We start from the raw sequence: 17,535 nt of genomic DNA on the forward strand, positions 1-17,535 counted from the left end.
ATTATGAAAAAGATCAGATTGCTAATTTTTATTCAATGATATCCATTAAAAAGAAGACAAACCTTGATCCAAAGGAAAATATAATACAAAATTATAACGATGTTAGAATTGTAATCCAAATATGAAATAAATTTGTTTTCTATCTCATAAATCCTTTGTCAGAGCATGCAGTCTTATTGTGCTGAGGTAACCCAGGAGTAAATACAGTAAAATGTGGTTTGTATTACACACTATCTACAAATGTACACTAGGAACAAAATACATACACGTGGTGGAACAGCAAAGTCCAATACACAGCAATTACAGCAGGGAATGGATGAGAGAGAAAAAAAACTCCAGTAAAAAACTCCCCTTTTATACTCAGCCTCTTAAAGCAGACATGTCAAACTCGTGACATCACATAACATCGCGTGACATATCAGAACTTTTTCCCCATTGCTGGCAATTGGGTGGGCGTGATTTCCTTGTGATGCATCCGGCCCGTGGGCCGGCACTTTGACACCCCTGTCTTAAAGGCACAGACACAGACCCTGCTGAGTCATTCCTATCATTGCATCAGCCACATTCCATTACATCTTTACATAAGCTGTTTAGCTTTTAAATCATTTAACCTTGACATCCTTTTACAGGTAGTGCTCCACTTATAGCCATTCCTTTAGCAACCACTCAAAGTTACATCAGCACTGAAAAAAGTAACTTATGACCATTGCAGCATTCCCACGGTCACATGATTAAAATTGGCTGCTTGGAAACCCTGTATGTATTTACAATGATTGCAGCATCCCAGGGTCATATGATCACCATTTAGGCTCTTCCCAGCTGGTTTCCAACAAGCAGTGTCATTGAGGGGAAGTCAGGTGCTGCGATGAACTGAACTGAAGCCATTTTCACTTTGTTTTTGTTGCCACATATTTAGATTAGAAGGAGGGAGGGGGGTGTAGTTCTCAGCCAAAACAATTCTCATCTATGGGAACCAATGTCATTATTGATAAAATTTTGGCAAGCTGGAGAGCTGGGTGGAGTGCCCGCATTCTCCAACAATTGGTGAATGTGATTTATGACGTCTAATTGGGGTGGGAATTGAAACTTGCAACTGTTTAACTAAGGGAAGGGGAATTTAGTCTTGGGTTCGCCTTTGTATGTGACCTTATTTTGTAGCCAAATAAAAATGTTCTTTGAGGAAGAATTCCTTGCCTTGAAGTTCTTTTAATTGGTCTCACCTACCAGAACTGTGACATCAGATTTGCTTAACAACTGCAGTAATTCACTTAACAACCATGACAAAAAATATCATAAAATAAGGGAAAACTCACAGTCCGACCTTACCTACAAATGGAAATTCTGGTCCTAACTGGGGTTATAAGTTGAGAATTGCCTTTATTGGCAATGTTAAATGTGTTCTACTTTCCCCCCCTCTTTCCATTGAAAGTTGTATTCAAGGAACTTACCCTTGAGCCACTGGAGCTGATTCCAAACAAGCTCCAGATCCAACCAATTGTGCAAGTCTGTGAGAAAGGAATTCAAAGGTGATGTTTCCTCTCAGGCCTGCAGAGCTTTAGCAGAATCTCTGGTTTCTCCTCTCCACCAGCACCTGAGCTGTAGAATGGTCAGTGTTCTCACATTTGGCCCTGGAAGATCAGAGAGAAATTTTACCTTTAACAAGGAATGTAAAAAAAAAGATGTTGAGACTCTAGAAAGAGTACAGAGAAGAGCAACAAAGATGATCAGGGGACTGGAGGCTAAAACATATAAGGAACGGTTGCTGGTATTGGGTAAGTCTAGTTCAGAGGTCTTTAAACTTGTCCATTTTATGACTTGTGGACTTCTACTCCCAGAATTCCTCAGCCAGTATGCCTGAGGAATTCTGGGAGTTGAAGTCCACAAGTCATAAAAGAGACATATTTGAAGACCCCTGGTCTAGTTAATGAAGAGAAGGACGAGGGGGGACATGATAGCAGTGTTCCAATATCTCAGGGGCTGCCACAAAGAAGAGGGAATCAAGCTATTCTCCAAAGCACCTGAAGGCAGGACAAGAAGCAACGGATAGAAACTAACCAAAGAGAGAAGCAACCTAGAACTAAGGAGAAACTTCCTGACAGTTAGAACAATTAACCAGTGGAACAACCTGCCTGCAGAAGCTGTGAATGCTCCAACACTGGACATTTTAAAGAAGAGACTGGACAGCCATTTGTCTGAAATGGTATAGGGTTTCCTGCCTGAGCAGGGGGTTGGACTAGATGACCTCTAAGGTCCCTTCCAATTTTATTGTTGTTGTTGTTGTTGTTGTTGCTGTGAATGAAGGAAAGGTGCCTTTGATATTTTTCTGCGATGACTTGCTTATTTCTTTAATTTTACACTTTTTCACTGGTCAGTTGGAGGAAGTACTGAGGGCCTCATGTTGATCTCTCTCTGTTTTCTGTGTGACTTCAGTAGAACTGAAAACAATGGAAGGTCAGTTTCAAGCTGTCTTGGAGAGACTGAGTGGTGGAAGCAGCTACACGTGAAAGTGCTGTCGGCCGTCTTTTTCGTATTCAGGTCACAGAAGCTCACTCATTGAAATAGGAGAGCACAGACTGAAGATACTATTCATAATATTTTTTTTTCAGAATGACAAGTATGGGTGATTATTCAGCTCCATAATATTTTATTCCTGGAGGGGACATTTGTGTTTGTTGTTCCAGACATAAAAATAAAATTGAAACAACACCATCACCGCCACATAGGTATTAGATGCATAAAACAACATGGAGTTCATTATTATGTACCTCTTGCAAAAACAGCATAATGCGATCAAATAAGTAAACTGGCAGCAGCACAAAAGAGCAACTGTAAATTTATGATGCTTACCAGAATCTGAGTTTGAGCAAGCAATGCTTTGTTACATAAATTTTGATAAGGGGCATAAGAAAACTGGGATGCCTGAAGGAAAGACAGCGGTCGTAAACAAGATGGTGAGATGGCCAAAATCCAAAAGACAGTTGCTCACCCTCCAGGAATATTTTGTTTTCATTTCATTTCCCTGACCTTTCCCTCCAAGCACCTAGAAACCATTTCTGAAATGCATAAGAGCTTCTTCTGAAATCAGTTTAAATACGTAGTATGGGTATCTGTTTAAAAATGAAAAAAAAAGAAAGGAAATTTGGGGGGGGGAGTTATTGCACTCTCTTAGCTCACTTTTCTTTTGGATCCCCAATGTTAAAAATAGTTAGCTCAATCAAACTACTATGTATTTTTGCTTTTATTTTTTAGTGTCCAGATTGGTCATGTAAACAAGACTTACTCGCTTACCTGGAACAGATCATGCTCTACTCCCATCAACTCAAAATCTGCAGCCAGGTCAAAGCTGAAATCCAGAACTTAGGTGGGGAGCTCATCATGTCAGCAGTAAGTGAAAACTCTCCTGAAGGAATTACATGATTCTGTTCTTTTCCAGGTACAACCTGGACCCTGTTAAGACAAGGCAATGGGTCTCTGAAATGAGGGGTCTTGCGCAAGGGTCTTCAAACTTGGCACTTTTAAGACTTGTGGATTTCAACTCCCAGAATTCCTCAGCCATCATGGCTAGTTGAGGAATTCTGGACTTGAAGTCCACAGGTCTTAAAGTTTGTAGACCCCTGGTCTTGTGGGTGAACAGTTTAAATCGTATCTGAATAAGTTCATAGTGGGTATGAATGCTAGAAGTTTTAATATTATTGTAAATTGTCACATATTTATTATTTATTTTTGTATTTCCATTAAAAAAATTGAAGTTATATTTCTATCATTCTGGCACGATTGAAGAACTATGGAAATAAAGGGATTTGCAGTGCAGGTCTGGATAATAGTCTATATTTTCTGATTTTGCCTGTTTACATAAATTATAGTACTAATAAGTGGATCTTGTAACAAGAAGCTTGTATATATAATATTCCTATTCAGATCTGGGTTTTTTTCTGGTCTATTTCATTCAGTTATGTTTATACCCTCCCAAATTTCCATTCCCTCTCCCCACAGCTACTATCATTATATGCTGTTTTACTGTTATTTTTTCACTTTTGCAAACTTTTCATCTCCCACATGTTTACAGATACCTTCCTTTTCGGCTACATGGTGAACTACATGATGAACTAAATGTTTACATTTAGAAATTTCAGTCACTGCCTATCTCACTCAATAACTCTGGACAGTTTACAATTCAAAAAAAATATAGTACAGTTAAAACTATGAAAACATTTTAAAAGAATAAAAAACATCCAGATGAAATATACATGGGAGCAAGACACTTGGCCAGTTAACAATACAGCCAGGAAATGGAGCCCTTGATACATTCAGCATCCCAGGCACTGGAACATAGCCAGGTTTTTAGGAGTTGATGAAAGGCTAACAGGATTAGTGCCATTCTGATCTCCAAAGGTAGGATGTTCCATAGAGGACGGGTCAGTGTGGAAAAAAAAACACCTCGTTTTCTGGTCCCCACCAGCTGACAGTCTTGCCAATTCTGCTCAATCTACTTGGACCAGTAGAGATGAGTAGTATATAGGAACAGGCACTCTAATGTCTTGCAGATGTTTTGAATTTCAGTTCTTGTCGTAGCAATATTTGGTAGGACTATATGTTTTGTTTCTGATAATACAGGGAACCTAACTATTAAACTCTAGACTAGTATTTCTCAACCTTGGCAACTTGAAGATGTATGGATTTCAATTCCCATAATTTCCCAGTCAGCTATTGTGCCAAGCTCAAAACTTGTGTCAATTCAAAAGAACTCCAGATGAGTATAAGGGATAGTGTAGTTCCTAAAATATGTTTTATGGAACCACAATGTTCTCTGAGCAAGCTGAACAACTTCTGAGATTCAAGAGTTGTGTCTCTGTGTTGATCCATTTAGGTATGCATCTGTGAGGGAAGTAATGATGATGGCAGATCTATTATCAAGCACAAAAACTAACACACACACACACACCCCTCACACAAAGACAGAGAATATAAGTTTTAAGAAAAAGGTGCTGAAGGTTCTAGTGACTTTTCCTTCAGATTGCCTTTTCTCTTTTATGAGCTTTCATTGACATATGAACAAAAATACATGACATATCCTTGTGAAAGTATATATTCAACACTCACAGCAGCTCAGATTCAATGATCAAATACTGAAACAGACTGAAAAGGCTGAATATTACATCAGCTCTAAAGCTGTGTCCATATTACATTTTTAATTAGGTCAGTTCAAGATCTAGTAGATATATTTCTAGCACATTACAAAGCTGAATTAGCTTTGACTTTTTTTAATATGATACTTTAACCTGTGGTGCAAAACTCAGCCCATTTAATTAGTTCTACATATTGTGTAAACCCAGGAAAAAGAGATACAATAACCTACTATACTGTACCTGGGCAAAATGGTTGCCCCAAAAGGCTAGTATGCAATCCTGTCTTTGTGCATACAAAATTTTGTCTTTGTCAAGTACACTGCAGATTTTCCTGGAAAGCAGAAAAAACGCAGTATTTGGCTTAGCTGCCCTCAAGGTGTGCAAAATTGGTCTTACAGCCTGGAGCAAATCAACTAGATTACATCATTGCATCAGAGAATCCTAGAACTGAAGGTTGTGAGAAGCTGAGAAAAAATAGCTAAAGAAGATGGAGTCAGACTACTTCCATTGTTGATGCCAAGAACAGTGCATGGGTCTGACATGTCATAGTCACTGGGAGTTGAGATATTTTGAAGGAGATTTTTCCTTCTATTACCTGTTAAAGGAGACCAAAGAATACGCTTTTATTTCAATATTAATTTTAGTTTCCTTTTTGAAAAAAAGAAACAATAATGTGCACAGCTTCTTTTATTAAAAGGAAATATTACTTTGTCCCTTGATCTTTGGACGTTTTTAAAAAAATGACACTGTGCTAGCACCGTCTGCCAGAACGCTTATGCTTCACATATAGCTGATTTATGTCACAGCAAAATATAGGCCCAGAATAGAACAACAAAACCATGATACTCAAATTTAATTAAAACTTTTAGATGCACGAGCCTATCTCAATTTTTATTTGAAGTGACATTGTTGTGTAATTGGTGGCTTCTATTTTGCAATTGCTCAGTACCTAACTGACTTTCTCAATTCTTGGGGTGGGGGGGGGAACAGAGTAGCTAGACTGGGAAATAAATATATAATTGATCAACCACATACCATTGCAGGAGAAGGCAATACCAGCCCAGATCAGCATTATTTCAGTAAAGCCATGCTGTTGTATTTATTGAAGTAATTTATTTAGCATAGGCTACTCTTCTTACAAATTGCACTCTTGATGGCTAACCACTCATTAAAAACAATGAGAGAAAACATATCAGCAAATCATACAAAACTTACAAGATAATGGATTAGGTCCGTGAAATCACCAGGAATCAACCATTTCCCATCATGCAGTCAGAACTGAAGAAGTTTCTTGGATGAGAAGTGAAAGGTTTTCAAGAAAAAAAGAAGAAGTCCACTTTTCCTTTGAAAAACACCTTGGGACAACCAGGAATCAAGCTGAATCCACAGGAACGATGCCTTTTAAATAAGCAAATCATTTTCATCAGGAAAAAAATATTCAAGTGTTCCAGGAAGCGAAACAGACAAATTTCCCCAGTGATTAAAAAATGTAAAAAAAAAAAATTGCTTTAGGGGCTCGTGTCATTGTGATGGTGAAAAATAGTTGGCAAATCTGTTCAGCGAAAATTCATTAGAGAAAACAAATCTTGCCAATAAAGTGACAGAATCTGCTGCCCTCGAAAAAAAACAACAACTGCTAAGCTACAATAATCTTGGCATGTTTTCTTTTACTAGTTGGAGCCTTGGTGGAGCAGTGGCCTAATGCCTCCTTAAGTAACACCAGCTGCCTGCAATTAGTGCAGGTTCGCATCCCACCAGGCTCAAGGTTGACTCAGCCTTCCATCCTTCCCAGGTAGGTAAAATGAGGACCCAGATTGTTGGGGGCAATTAAGCTGACTTTGTAATAATGCCACTTGGGTGTGTGTGTGTGAAAGCCCTAATAAGCAGGCATATACATAGAATGAAGGCTACTGCTAAGCTTGTAAGCCGCCCTGAGTCTTCGGAGAAGGGCGCGATATAAATGGAATTAAAATAAATATAAATAAAATAAATAAGACGTTCCAATGTTCTTTCTGGCTCTTGTCACATTGGGAAATGAACTGCGCATAAGGAAGGAAAAAAACTGACCTCGAGAGTGTAGCAGCAGCATTTCACATAACAGTGAGTGGGGTATGTTATATATTTGCTTTTACTTGCCATAAAACCCCTTATGATTAATTTCTACCTTTTCCCCCTTGCTACTAGCCCGCAGGGAGTGAAGGATGGCATAGAAGGTCTAGTTTAATGAAGGGAAGGACTGGGGGGGGATGACAAGATAGCAGGATTCCAATATCTGAGGGCCTGTCACAGAGGAAAGGGGGTTCACCTATTCTCCAGAGCACCTGAGGCTTAGCTGCCCTTGAGAAGTAACAACAGACAGAAAATAGTCAAAGAGAGAGCCAGAACTAGAACTAAGGAGAAATTTCCTGGCAGCGAGAACAATTCACCAGTGGAGCGGCTTGCCTCCAGAAGCTGTAAATTCTCCATCACTGGAGGTTTTTAAGAAGAGACTGGACAGCCACTTGTCTGAAATGGCATAGGGCCTCCTGCTTGGGCAGGGGGTTGGACTAGAAGACCTCCAAGGTCCCTTCCAGCTCTGTTATTCAGTTATTCCGTATCAGCTTATTTGCAGGTTTGCCCTGGAATACTGGTGTAGGAATGCTAATGTTGCATTGGATCAGGCCTCTGCACGGAGAAACTAGTGACACTTGTCTTCCACTCTTGCATGCCCTGCGTGGGCAAGGGGGCAGGGGATGACGCAGGGGGCTGAGCCAAATTTACTTGGAAGCCATCTTGACCACTTGAAGCTGAGGGCAGTTTTCTTCCTGCCTCTTCCAATCACCTTCCAGGTTCCTCTAATAAAGTTCTTATAAGGCTGCAAAGTAAATAGAAAACTGATAACCTCGGCAGCTTTTCATAATCATTCTAAATGCCCCCCACTGGCAGAATGACAAATGAACTGCTAAACAGAAGAGAATATTGGACAGAAAATCAATTTGGCAGGCAAAAGGTGGGGGGGGGGATGAGGGAGGAGAGAGAGCTGGAGGAGGAATGACTTCAGGCAGCTCTATCAGGTATTCTGAGTTTTCCATCTTCTTCTACGGTTTTTCCCAGTTACATACCCTGACACACACACACATAAACACACACAGAGATCAAGTTTTTTTTTTCCTTTGCATACTAACACAATGAGATTTCCCTTTCCTTTCAAGTATTGCATAGCTAATATCTCCTTCTGAGAACAGGTTTAAGGTGCCAGAGTTTAAGACACGATCTTCAGACCTGTGAGTTTTTGCTTGAAGGAAAAATGAATGAAGGGAAAGGGTCTGATCATCTTTTAAAGCCTAGAATGCTAACCGCATCATAAGAGAGATTCTTTCATTTGAAAGCTCTTTCTTTCCCAAGACCTGCCACTCCCAAGCCGTGCAGTCACAGTTCCATAAAAGGGCTCTCAGAATTTGCTGCCCAGAACACACACACACATTTAAAACAAAACAAAACAAACCCCTCGTGAATGAATGAGTGAGAACAAGAGAGGGAATAAAATCGTAAAATGAAGCCATTCTGTACTCCATGAATATATGACAACTTCTTCTTCTGAAGTTTACTCTGTTTTAACGTGGTAATCATGGCATGGTTAACCATTTCTAGATAGCTGGAGATTCTAGTGAGACATCCCACAGCTGTTCTTTTTTCATTATATGAATTGTGAAATGGGTAACTCTTCTTTAATAATCACTGTAGACCAGGGATCTTCAAACTTGGCCCTTTTATGACTTGTGGACATACCTGGCTGAGAAATTCTGGGAGTTGAAGTCCATAAGTCATAAAAGGGTTAAATCTGAAGACCCCTGCTATAGACTTTGACTACCCTGCATTTTCTTTGCAGCTTTTTAAGGAAGTAGGTCCACTGCCAACTGGGCTACCCATATGAACCAAACATAATTTCTTCTGCAAAGGTCACTTTGGTTCAATGTGTTCATCATTCACACCTAGAAAGTTTATCTATTTAACAAAATTGATAATTTTCTTCATAAGATGGAGAACAAGCTTCATTTATTGAAACATACATGGGAGACAAGAAAACTGAACATTTGTTTATCTTTGGGTATCAATTCTCTCTATCATACTGGTTCAATTTCAGTCAGTTTCTCATCCATGTAAACATGAATTCTCCTGACTTATACATATTGAATAAATTGGGGAAGCTATGCTGTAACTTTCAGATTCAGATGATGGAGGTTTTTTAGAGTATTGTGTCAACATGGTCACATGGGAGGGATAAAACCATTAAAATCAATGCCATGGTAACATTTAGAAAAGTGAAAATGTTGGATTGTAATTATATACAAACAGCACAATTCTGATAACTTTGCATAAACAATTTCTTTTGCCATTTTCATATTCAGTTTTGGAAGTGAAAATCAGATGGTACCTGGTAGCACTTTTTTCAACTAACAAATGTTAAAAACAGTCTAGAGATGCAGTGGAATGGCTGGACAGATGTTAGACTTAAACTGGAGTGAGGTGGGTGGGAGAGAAGGGAAGACAGAAGAGAGGATGGTTATGAGGTTGTAGATTAGAGGTGACACATATTAAAATATGTTAAAAATCCATGGGATTGTTGAGATCTTCTAAGATAGCCTGAAAACTTTTATGTATGAGAGTTCAGCAATCTCCCACTCAACTGGGGTATCTCCTTTTTTCAACAAACGCTACTTTGAGATCTACAGTTCCTTAGTAGATTGAAATGTTTCTTGTCTTGGAACTGACACTCAGTAACACTTAAGTACAATACTTAAAATGATTGAAAATGTTTGGGTGTTGTTTTTTTTAATCATGTAAAAGATAAAAGATTCCTGACTATTCACAGGGCATATGAAGCATAAAAGATTACAGAAACACTTCTGCTATGCTTACTATACAATTGCTTCCAAAGCAAAATCAATACTGCTAGCTCTCTGACATTATTCAGTTATTTGTTGATCCCAGGATTGCATGTTTACCAACATATTTTAGTATGCTTGTTGCATGTTTTGACATTCAACAAAGTTGGATACCACTGGGTATCCCAGTATAAAGAACTGCACAATACATTCTGTATATTCAAAAGTTGATGCTAAATCAAGAGAGATGTTTGTTGGGTTGCCACCATGTGAATCATATGTGACAGTCAGTTCTTCTTCGAGTTGAGCTCAGCTTCTGGTAGACCTGTCTCTAAAAAAAATTTCTTCAACAGTACGGAAATACTGCCACTGTCTGCTCTCAGGATTCTTTAAAAAAATATTTTTAGTCTGATATATAGTTCTAAAATTTCTTAGTGGTCTCCCACCTTATTAAAGTCACTGGACTTCTTTCTACAGTCAGTAGAAATGATGAGAATGCAGGCAAAATTAGAGAGACAGATAATAGCATTTTCCTAGTGTTATCCTCTTAAATTCATTTTATTGCAATAAGGATCTGACCCAATTCATTTGAAATTAACCCCAGGGGAACCTCAGGCCAACTTTTATTGGGCACTTGTCCTGCCTTGTTCACAGAAATGTCAGGGACTGATTGGGCCTAAGCAATGCTGTTTTCCATTTAAAATCCTGTGCAGTTTGTTTCTTTTTCATATCTTGAAAACATATCTCAAAAGTAGGAAAGATAAAAGGCCTGTGCAGTGACTTTTGAATGTTCAGATTATGAGTCTTCTCTTGGAAGCCTTTTCCACCTAAAACAGATTTAAATGGAACAGTCAAATCTTTCCCAGCTCTCTTCTTTTGATTCTGGTTTTTAGTTTTTTGAATACAAGCTTCCAAAAATAGGATTTGTCCACTTGTATTCCCATATCCACATCAATTGTAGTAATATACTGTAATGCCATGATGACGTGTCAATATTAGAAGGTATTAAATAAACTTACTTTTAGTCTTGAAATGCCAAACTTGTATAAATCAGAGTTTTATTTCCTTTGAATGCACGTTAATTTCCTGACTTTGATATTGGAAGCAGAAAAGCCATCTTATAAACACATATGCCTTTGTAACACATGTAAGAGGCATGTATTTTCTTCTGCTGGCTGCTGATATCATCTAAGACACATGTGTCAAACTCACCACACCATGGGATATGTTGTGATGTATTGCGACTTTTCTTGCATTGCCAGAGCTGGGGTGGGCATAGCCTCTGTATGATGCAACTGGCCCACAGGCCTGCAGTTTGACAACCCTGATCTAAGGAAACATTCCTGAAAGATAAAATTCTAAGCTTTCAAATGTTTTAACCCATATAAGATTCTTACTTCATCAGTTTTCCATGCTTACAATATAGAGGCCTTGAGAAACCTATAGAAAATAACTGAAACAATACTATTGCTTGTAGTGCAAACAAAACAAAATGACTACGTGAATATTGCCTTGAGTATAAGGGCCTCACAGCAGAACATTAAGTTCAATATAGTAGAGCAAAGCGCATTGAACAATGGAAATGCCTAAAGAATGAATTAAGACAGGGGTCCCCAACTCCCTATCCATGGATCGGTACCGGGCCACGGCATGCCAGCAACTGGTCCACACAAACAAGCAAAGCCCCATCCATGGGATGCAGGCAGCACACAAACCCACACACTCTCCAGTCTGTGGCAAAACCTCTCTCCACCGAACCGGTCCCTGGTGCCCAAAAGGTTGGGGACCTCTGAATTAAGAGATGGGTTACAGAACCACTAGAACTCAACTAATATCTGCAGGATAACCCATGTGAGGAATGATTAAGGGAACTACGTAAGTCTAGCCTAACAAAGAGAAGAATTAGGGATTATATGACAGTTGTTTTTCTGTACGAGGGGCTGCCACAGATCCTCCAAAAATCCTGAAGGTAGAACCAGAAGAAAAGAGTGAAAGCTCATTAAAGAGAGAGCCAACCTGGAACTAAGGAGAAATTTCCTGATAGAGAGAATAATTAACCAATGGAACAGTTTCCCTCCTGGAGTGGTGGGTGCTCCCTCGCTAAAAGTTTTTAAGAATAGACAGGATATTTGTCCGGAATGGTTTTCTACCAGGGGCAGGTAGTTGGACTAGAATATCTCCAAGGTCCCTTCTGGTTCTATGATTCTATTCTATTCTAATTTCCATAGGAAGCATAACAGGCAAAAGACCATATAGTTTTGTTTTCAGATATTTTTTTAAAGGGGAAGAATAGTCAAAAGGCCACAATACATTTCTAGTAATTTCTAAGCAAAATTTATCCACCTGTGGTAAATGTGGGTAGTGATGCTCAACCTGTAGAGTAAACAAAATATATTTATTAGCTTTTGTCTGATGTTATTAGTTGCCTTCCTGTCCTTTTAATATTTAAATGATTTTGCATTGTTGTACTGTTTTTTGTTCTTTATTATATTAGAATTATAATGAATGTTTTCCAAGCTACACATTTATTTTTAATGAAAAGAGATACAACATATTCTAAATAAAATGCTTCAAAGTAAAAATGAAAGGGGAACATTGCAATTAGTATTAAATGCAATAACTAATATTTAAAAAGTCATAAATGGCCAATAACAAGTAATTAAAGGGAACAAAACAACAACAGTGTAGATCTGCAGTGATGGGGGTTTCAATGCAGAAATCACAAAAGATTTTTTTATCAAAAAAAAATATATGTTGGAAGTGGGGAATTGGGGAGGTGGAGAGAGGACTGATTAATTTTCATCTCTCTTCCATTTCCACTTATAATAGGCTATGACAGAGGTCTTCAAACTTGGCCCTTTTATGACTTGTGGACTTCAACTACTACAATTCCTCAGCCAGCGTGCCTGTCCACAAGTCATAAAAGGGCCAAGTTTGAAGACCCCTGGGCTATGATTATGGCCCAAAGGTTCTGAACACTATTTTCAATAATGACGGATCCTGCTTGTAGCAGAATTTAAATGTTTTGGAATGTGAGTTTCTAGTGTTAGTTCTGGAAATAAACTTCCTTGCCACCCACCAGACCACAGGACTTCATTCAGGAAGTGGTGAAGGTTTGTCCTTTGGCTTTCATCCACTAGAGCCAAAGTGTGGGGGGGGGGAAACATCCCAAGGCATGGCTAGGAGGTATTGTTATCAGTGATGGAGCAAATGGATGCTAAAGAGTGCTATTAGCTAAGTGAGGGTTTGGTTATATATTAAATCTGTTAAAAAAATAGGAGAAGTTTTAAAAATACAGTATGTTTCTTCTAAGACCCTAAAGATCAATTTCATTTTCAACATAATATTCCTATCCTTGTCTGTCACACTCCTCACAGAATGTTTAAAAGGGATTGCTTGCCAACATCAGGATATTGCAAGTGTGTTGCACTACTCATTCAGCAGCTGCCTTATTTAATGACTTTTGCAGTTACAATGGTGATGAAAAAGGAATGTTGCAACCAGACCTCACATTCATGATCTCTGCTGGTCAGAAAGTAAAGGAAAGCTGAAGTAAGGTTGCAAGCACCATTGTGTTTTCACTTAATGACCTCTTCACTTAGGGACTGAGTTGCCAATCTCAATGAGTTGAGACAGTTTTGGGGTTGAGGGACTAAGTTGTCTCAGTAAACAAGGACCCCCTGTATAGATGAGGGAACAGTAACCCTGCAGTACAGTCTTTTAAAAATTAATATCTCATCCTGGACTGCTTTCACAAAATTGTTTTAATGGTATTAGAAAGATCGTTGTGATTTAAAGGTTGTCAGCGTAATAAAATTACACACTGAAATTTTTGAATATCTTTGAGATTAAAAAATAGATATATAGACTATTCTGTGCTAGAAATATAAGATTTACTTACAGCGATGGCTAGAGATATATAATAATTTCCCTCTGTAAATTGGCACTGTAGCAACACAGTGGAAACACTGATGAATATTATTTAATGTAGTCAAGACTTAATGACTTATTTAAAAGGTCAAAATATATAAAATAATATTTGGGGGATTTGCATGTTTCTTTCTTTCTTCACAACTAGAGTGTGAAAATAATGCCATGAAAATTTACCTTACTACAGGTAATCATTACCTTACAGTCATAATACAGCCTGCCCTTTATGTTGTTAAGTTATGATGGTCATATAGTGACTGACCCATTTTTATGTTCTTACAGCAGTCATTAAGCAAATCTGATGGTTGCAAAGCAAATGTAAAGTGAACACATTGTTTGCCAAAAATTGGAAGTAAATGCTGGTTTAATTCCAGTTTTTTTACTGGGATCATGATCATATGACCATGGACACTGCAAATGGTTGCAAATGTGGGCCAGTTGCCAAGCGGCCAACATGTAGCCACATGATCATGGGCAGGAGCTGGCATTCAGAACTTCGAAACTAGGTTTTAAGTACTTTTGAGAGGGCCCATCGTAACTTTGAATGATTGCTAAGCAACTGGTTTTAAATCGTAGATCAGGGGTCCCCAACCCCCAGTCCATGGACCGGCACCAGGCCATGGTATACCAGCAAACAAGTGAAGGCCCATCCACTGGATGCAGGCAGCACATGAAACCATGCCCCCTCTGGTCCTTGGAAAAATCTTTCTCCACAGAACCGGCCCCTGGTGCACAAAAGGTTGGGGGCCTCTGTTGTAGACTACCTATATTAATAACTGGTATTGTGGCAAGAACCAAATCTATGAGGGATGTGGTTTGGCTGCTGCCCTCCTGTGGTCCTCTCTGGTCTAGGCGCTAACCAGGAAGGCGGCTTGGCATGGCTTCTGAAGGGCTGAAATAAATATTTGTAGGAAGATGTGGCCGCTTTCAAATCTGGAGGCTAAAGCCCCATAATAATATTATGACTACACAACATATTTGGGAGGATCTGTTCTAGCTGCTTTGGAGTCAGCCTCACCTGCAGTGAGTCCTGGGCCTGTTTACTTTGCTCTGGATCATAAGATAGCAGGAAAGAACCAGCCACACAGAACCTTTCAAGCAGGACAAAAAAATGGTCTTGACAATCTATTTTCAATACAGCATAAGGTGTTCTTATTCTTAATTCTACACTGAATGATTTTGGGGGGAAAAGAACGTCAAGGAGCTGCCTATGGTATCCCATTTTTCCCATCAAACTTCAGAAGATGGTCAGCTAATAATCAAGTTTATTTTTGAAGTGTGTATACGTGCCTACTTACCTGTGAGGATTGGGAAAATATAAATTGAAGCACATGGCATTATTTAAAAGAATTTGAAGTGGAAATGCATTTTTAAATTGAAATTGTCAGCCCTGTAATTAAATATGAGCCCAGAGACTCTTAAAAGCTCAGAAATTATTCATACAAGTCACTGGTACGCATATCAGTATATTTATCCTTTTTCCAATTTTCCAATGTAAAATAACAACACAGGAAGCTTAAGCTGTAGATGGAATCCATAATACAAAGAAAACAATGCTAAAGAATTTAACATTCACCTAGAGGACTATACACAAAATGAAATATGATAAAATTCAAATGCAATGTAGTCTATGTTACAAATCATACAATACTGATACCTTGTATATTAAGAACACTTTCAGAATTCCCTCTCTCTTGCATATAATAAAAAATATTAAGTGCAAGTACATGAGAAGAATTAAAGTGGATCAGATCAAAAGCCGATCTACTCAAGCATTCTGTTTCACCCTGAACAATCAGAGGGGAATCTTCCCATCACTAATAAGCAAAACCCTTATGCAAAAAGAAATGGATGTTACTTTGAGTATTTTAAGCAAAATATTGGAAAATGGCATGATCACATGACTGTGGGGATACTGTGATGCTTGTAAAGGGGGTCATAAGTCACTTTTTCAGTGCAGTTGTAACTTTGAACAATGACTAAATGAATGGTTGTAAGTCAAGGACTATCTGTAATAATTCACTGGATTACCAAGTTATCTGTCTTGAAGCTGAACTTTTTCCAGTCCATGAATTGAACTGATAGATATCAATATTTCCGATGTCTTTTGGATAGTTGCATTTTTCCCACAGCAGAAACTGAAAGTAGTACATTTAAACATTTTCTCAGGCATTCAGATAAAATAAAGAAGGATGGATCCAAATTATTATCTTCAATCGTTTCATGTTTTCTGTCTTCTTCAGGTAGATGACTGATTGCTATCTGAACAATACAATTTTGTTGGGATGCCTGGCCAAAATTACAGATTTTTGGAATTGCAAAGATCTGGGCTAACAAAATGTGAAACTTTATTTCTAAACAAAAGTATAAGCCAAGTCATTTATTACAAAAATTTGGTGACTTGTTTTGCAGATTTATGCTATTGAATTTAGGTTGACCTGTTAGCAAGACTTTCAGAAATTCTAAGCTGGCCTCATTATAGTGACCTCCCCCCACCATGTTTGTCTCCGTTATCCAGCATTGCATGTTATTTTTGAACCAATCAAATTTATGTTCTGCACATTGAAGTGTACAAAAGGAAACAACAGGCATTATTTCTCAGACTATAACAGTTGTGTTTCTGCTTACAGTTAGACAGTGTGACTTCGTTGATTCAAGCTGCCAAAAACCTGATGAATGCTGTGGTGCAGACAGTGAAAATGTCCTACATTGCCTCCACAAAGATTATCCGAATTCAAAGTCCTGCTGGCCCACGACATCCTGTGGTGATGTGGCGGATGAAGGCTCCAGAAAAGAAACCTTTGATTAAGAGAGAGAAGCCAGAGGAGATCTATGCAGCTGTCAGAAAAGGCTCAGCTAAGAAGAAGATACACCCCATTCAAATCATGAGTGAATTTAGAGGAAGAGAAAGACCCTGAAATGCTTATTCATTGCACAGCTTGTCTAGATGAGGAGGCTGCTGAGATAAAACCCTTATTTTCCCCACTACTTTAATGCCATGAATGCACTAACATTTCACATTTGTGTTTAGCATTGTATTACACTAAGTCACTTCATTTGTAGGTGATGAAGGATCTGCAAGTGAGGAGCTTTCAGCACATTATTTAAAAGTTTAACTGTGTTTTTGCATTGATCACTCACTGATGTGTTTGGCATTTCACAATTTTGCATATGACATAACAATATTGATATATGTTGCACTACCCATTGATCATAATATGCCAGGTTTATTCATGAAAAGTGTTGCTCAAAATTTAAAGTTGTTCACATGCTCACATGTATCATATTCTCAGTATTTGTTAGCATAAGTCTTGTTGGGAGTCTGACATTTTGTAGAAGGGAATAATAGATACAGGAAAGGATCACTTCCAACCACTATGGATGGTATGTGTCTTCCTCAACCTCAGATTCTCTACCAGAGATCTGGGAGTTTAATAGTTTGGCACAGTATCCTAGTTATTACTAGCCATGCATTCTTCAGGACAGAGAGCTCTGGCGTTGTTCCTGGGATCTGTTTCATCCATTCTCCCTGCTCAAGAGTCGTGGCCCTGAGTGCTATTGAACCACTTTGGCCTTTACGTTCCACATCCTCCACTTCTTCCTTCAGGCACTGC

At 38.6% G+C, this 17,535-nt stretch overlaps 1 protein-coding gene across 1 annotated transcript in view; it reads left to right on the forward strand.

The window, feature by feature from the left end:
- Nucleotides 1-17,046, forward strand: part of CTNNA3 (catenin alpha 3) — a gene marked incomplete at its 5' end in the record, with an annotated part of 866,777 nt that extends 849,731 nt beyond the window's left edge. Inside the window, 2 exons of the mRNA XM_083364633.1 lie at nucleotides 3,250-3,384; nucleotides 16,552-17,046. Of these exons, the coding sequence (XP_083220759.1) occupies nucleotides 3,250-3,384; nucleotides 16,552-16,839 (423 nt within the window). The 3' untranslated portion in view covers nucleotides 16,840-17,046. The remainder of the gene's footprint in view (nucleotides 1-3,249; nucleotides 3,385-16,551) is intronic.
- Between the last annotated feature and the right edge of the window lie 489 nt (nucleotides 17,047-17,535).

Source organism: Vipera ursinii, assembly GCF_947247035.1.
Source record: "Vipera ursinii genome assembly, chromosome: 5".
NCBI classification, from domain to species: Eukaryota; Metazoa; Chordata; class Lepidosauria; order Squamata; family Viperidae; genus Vipera; species Vipera ursinii.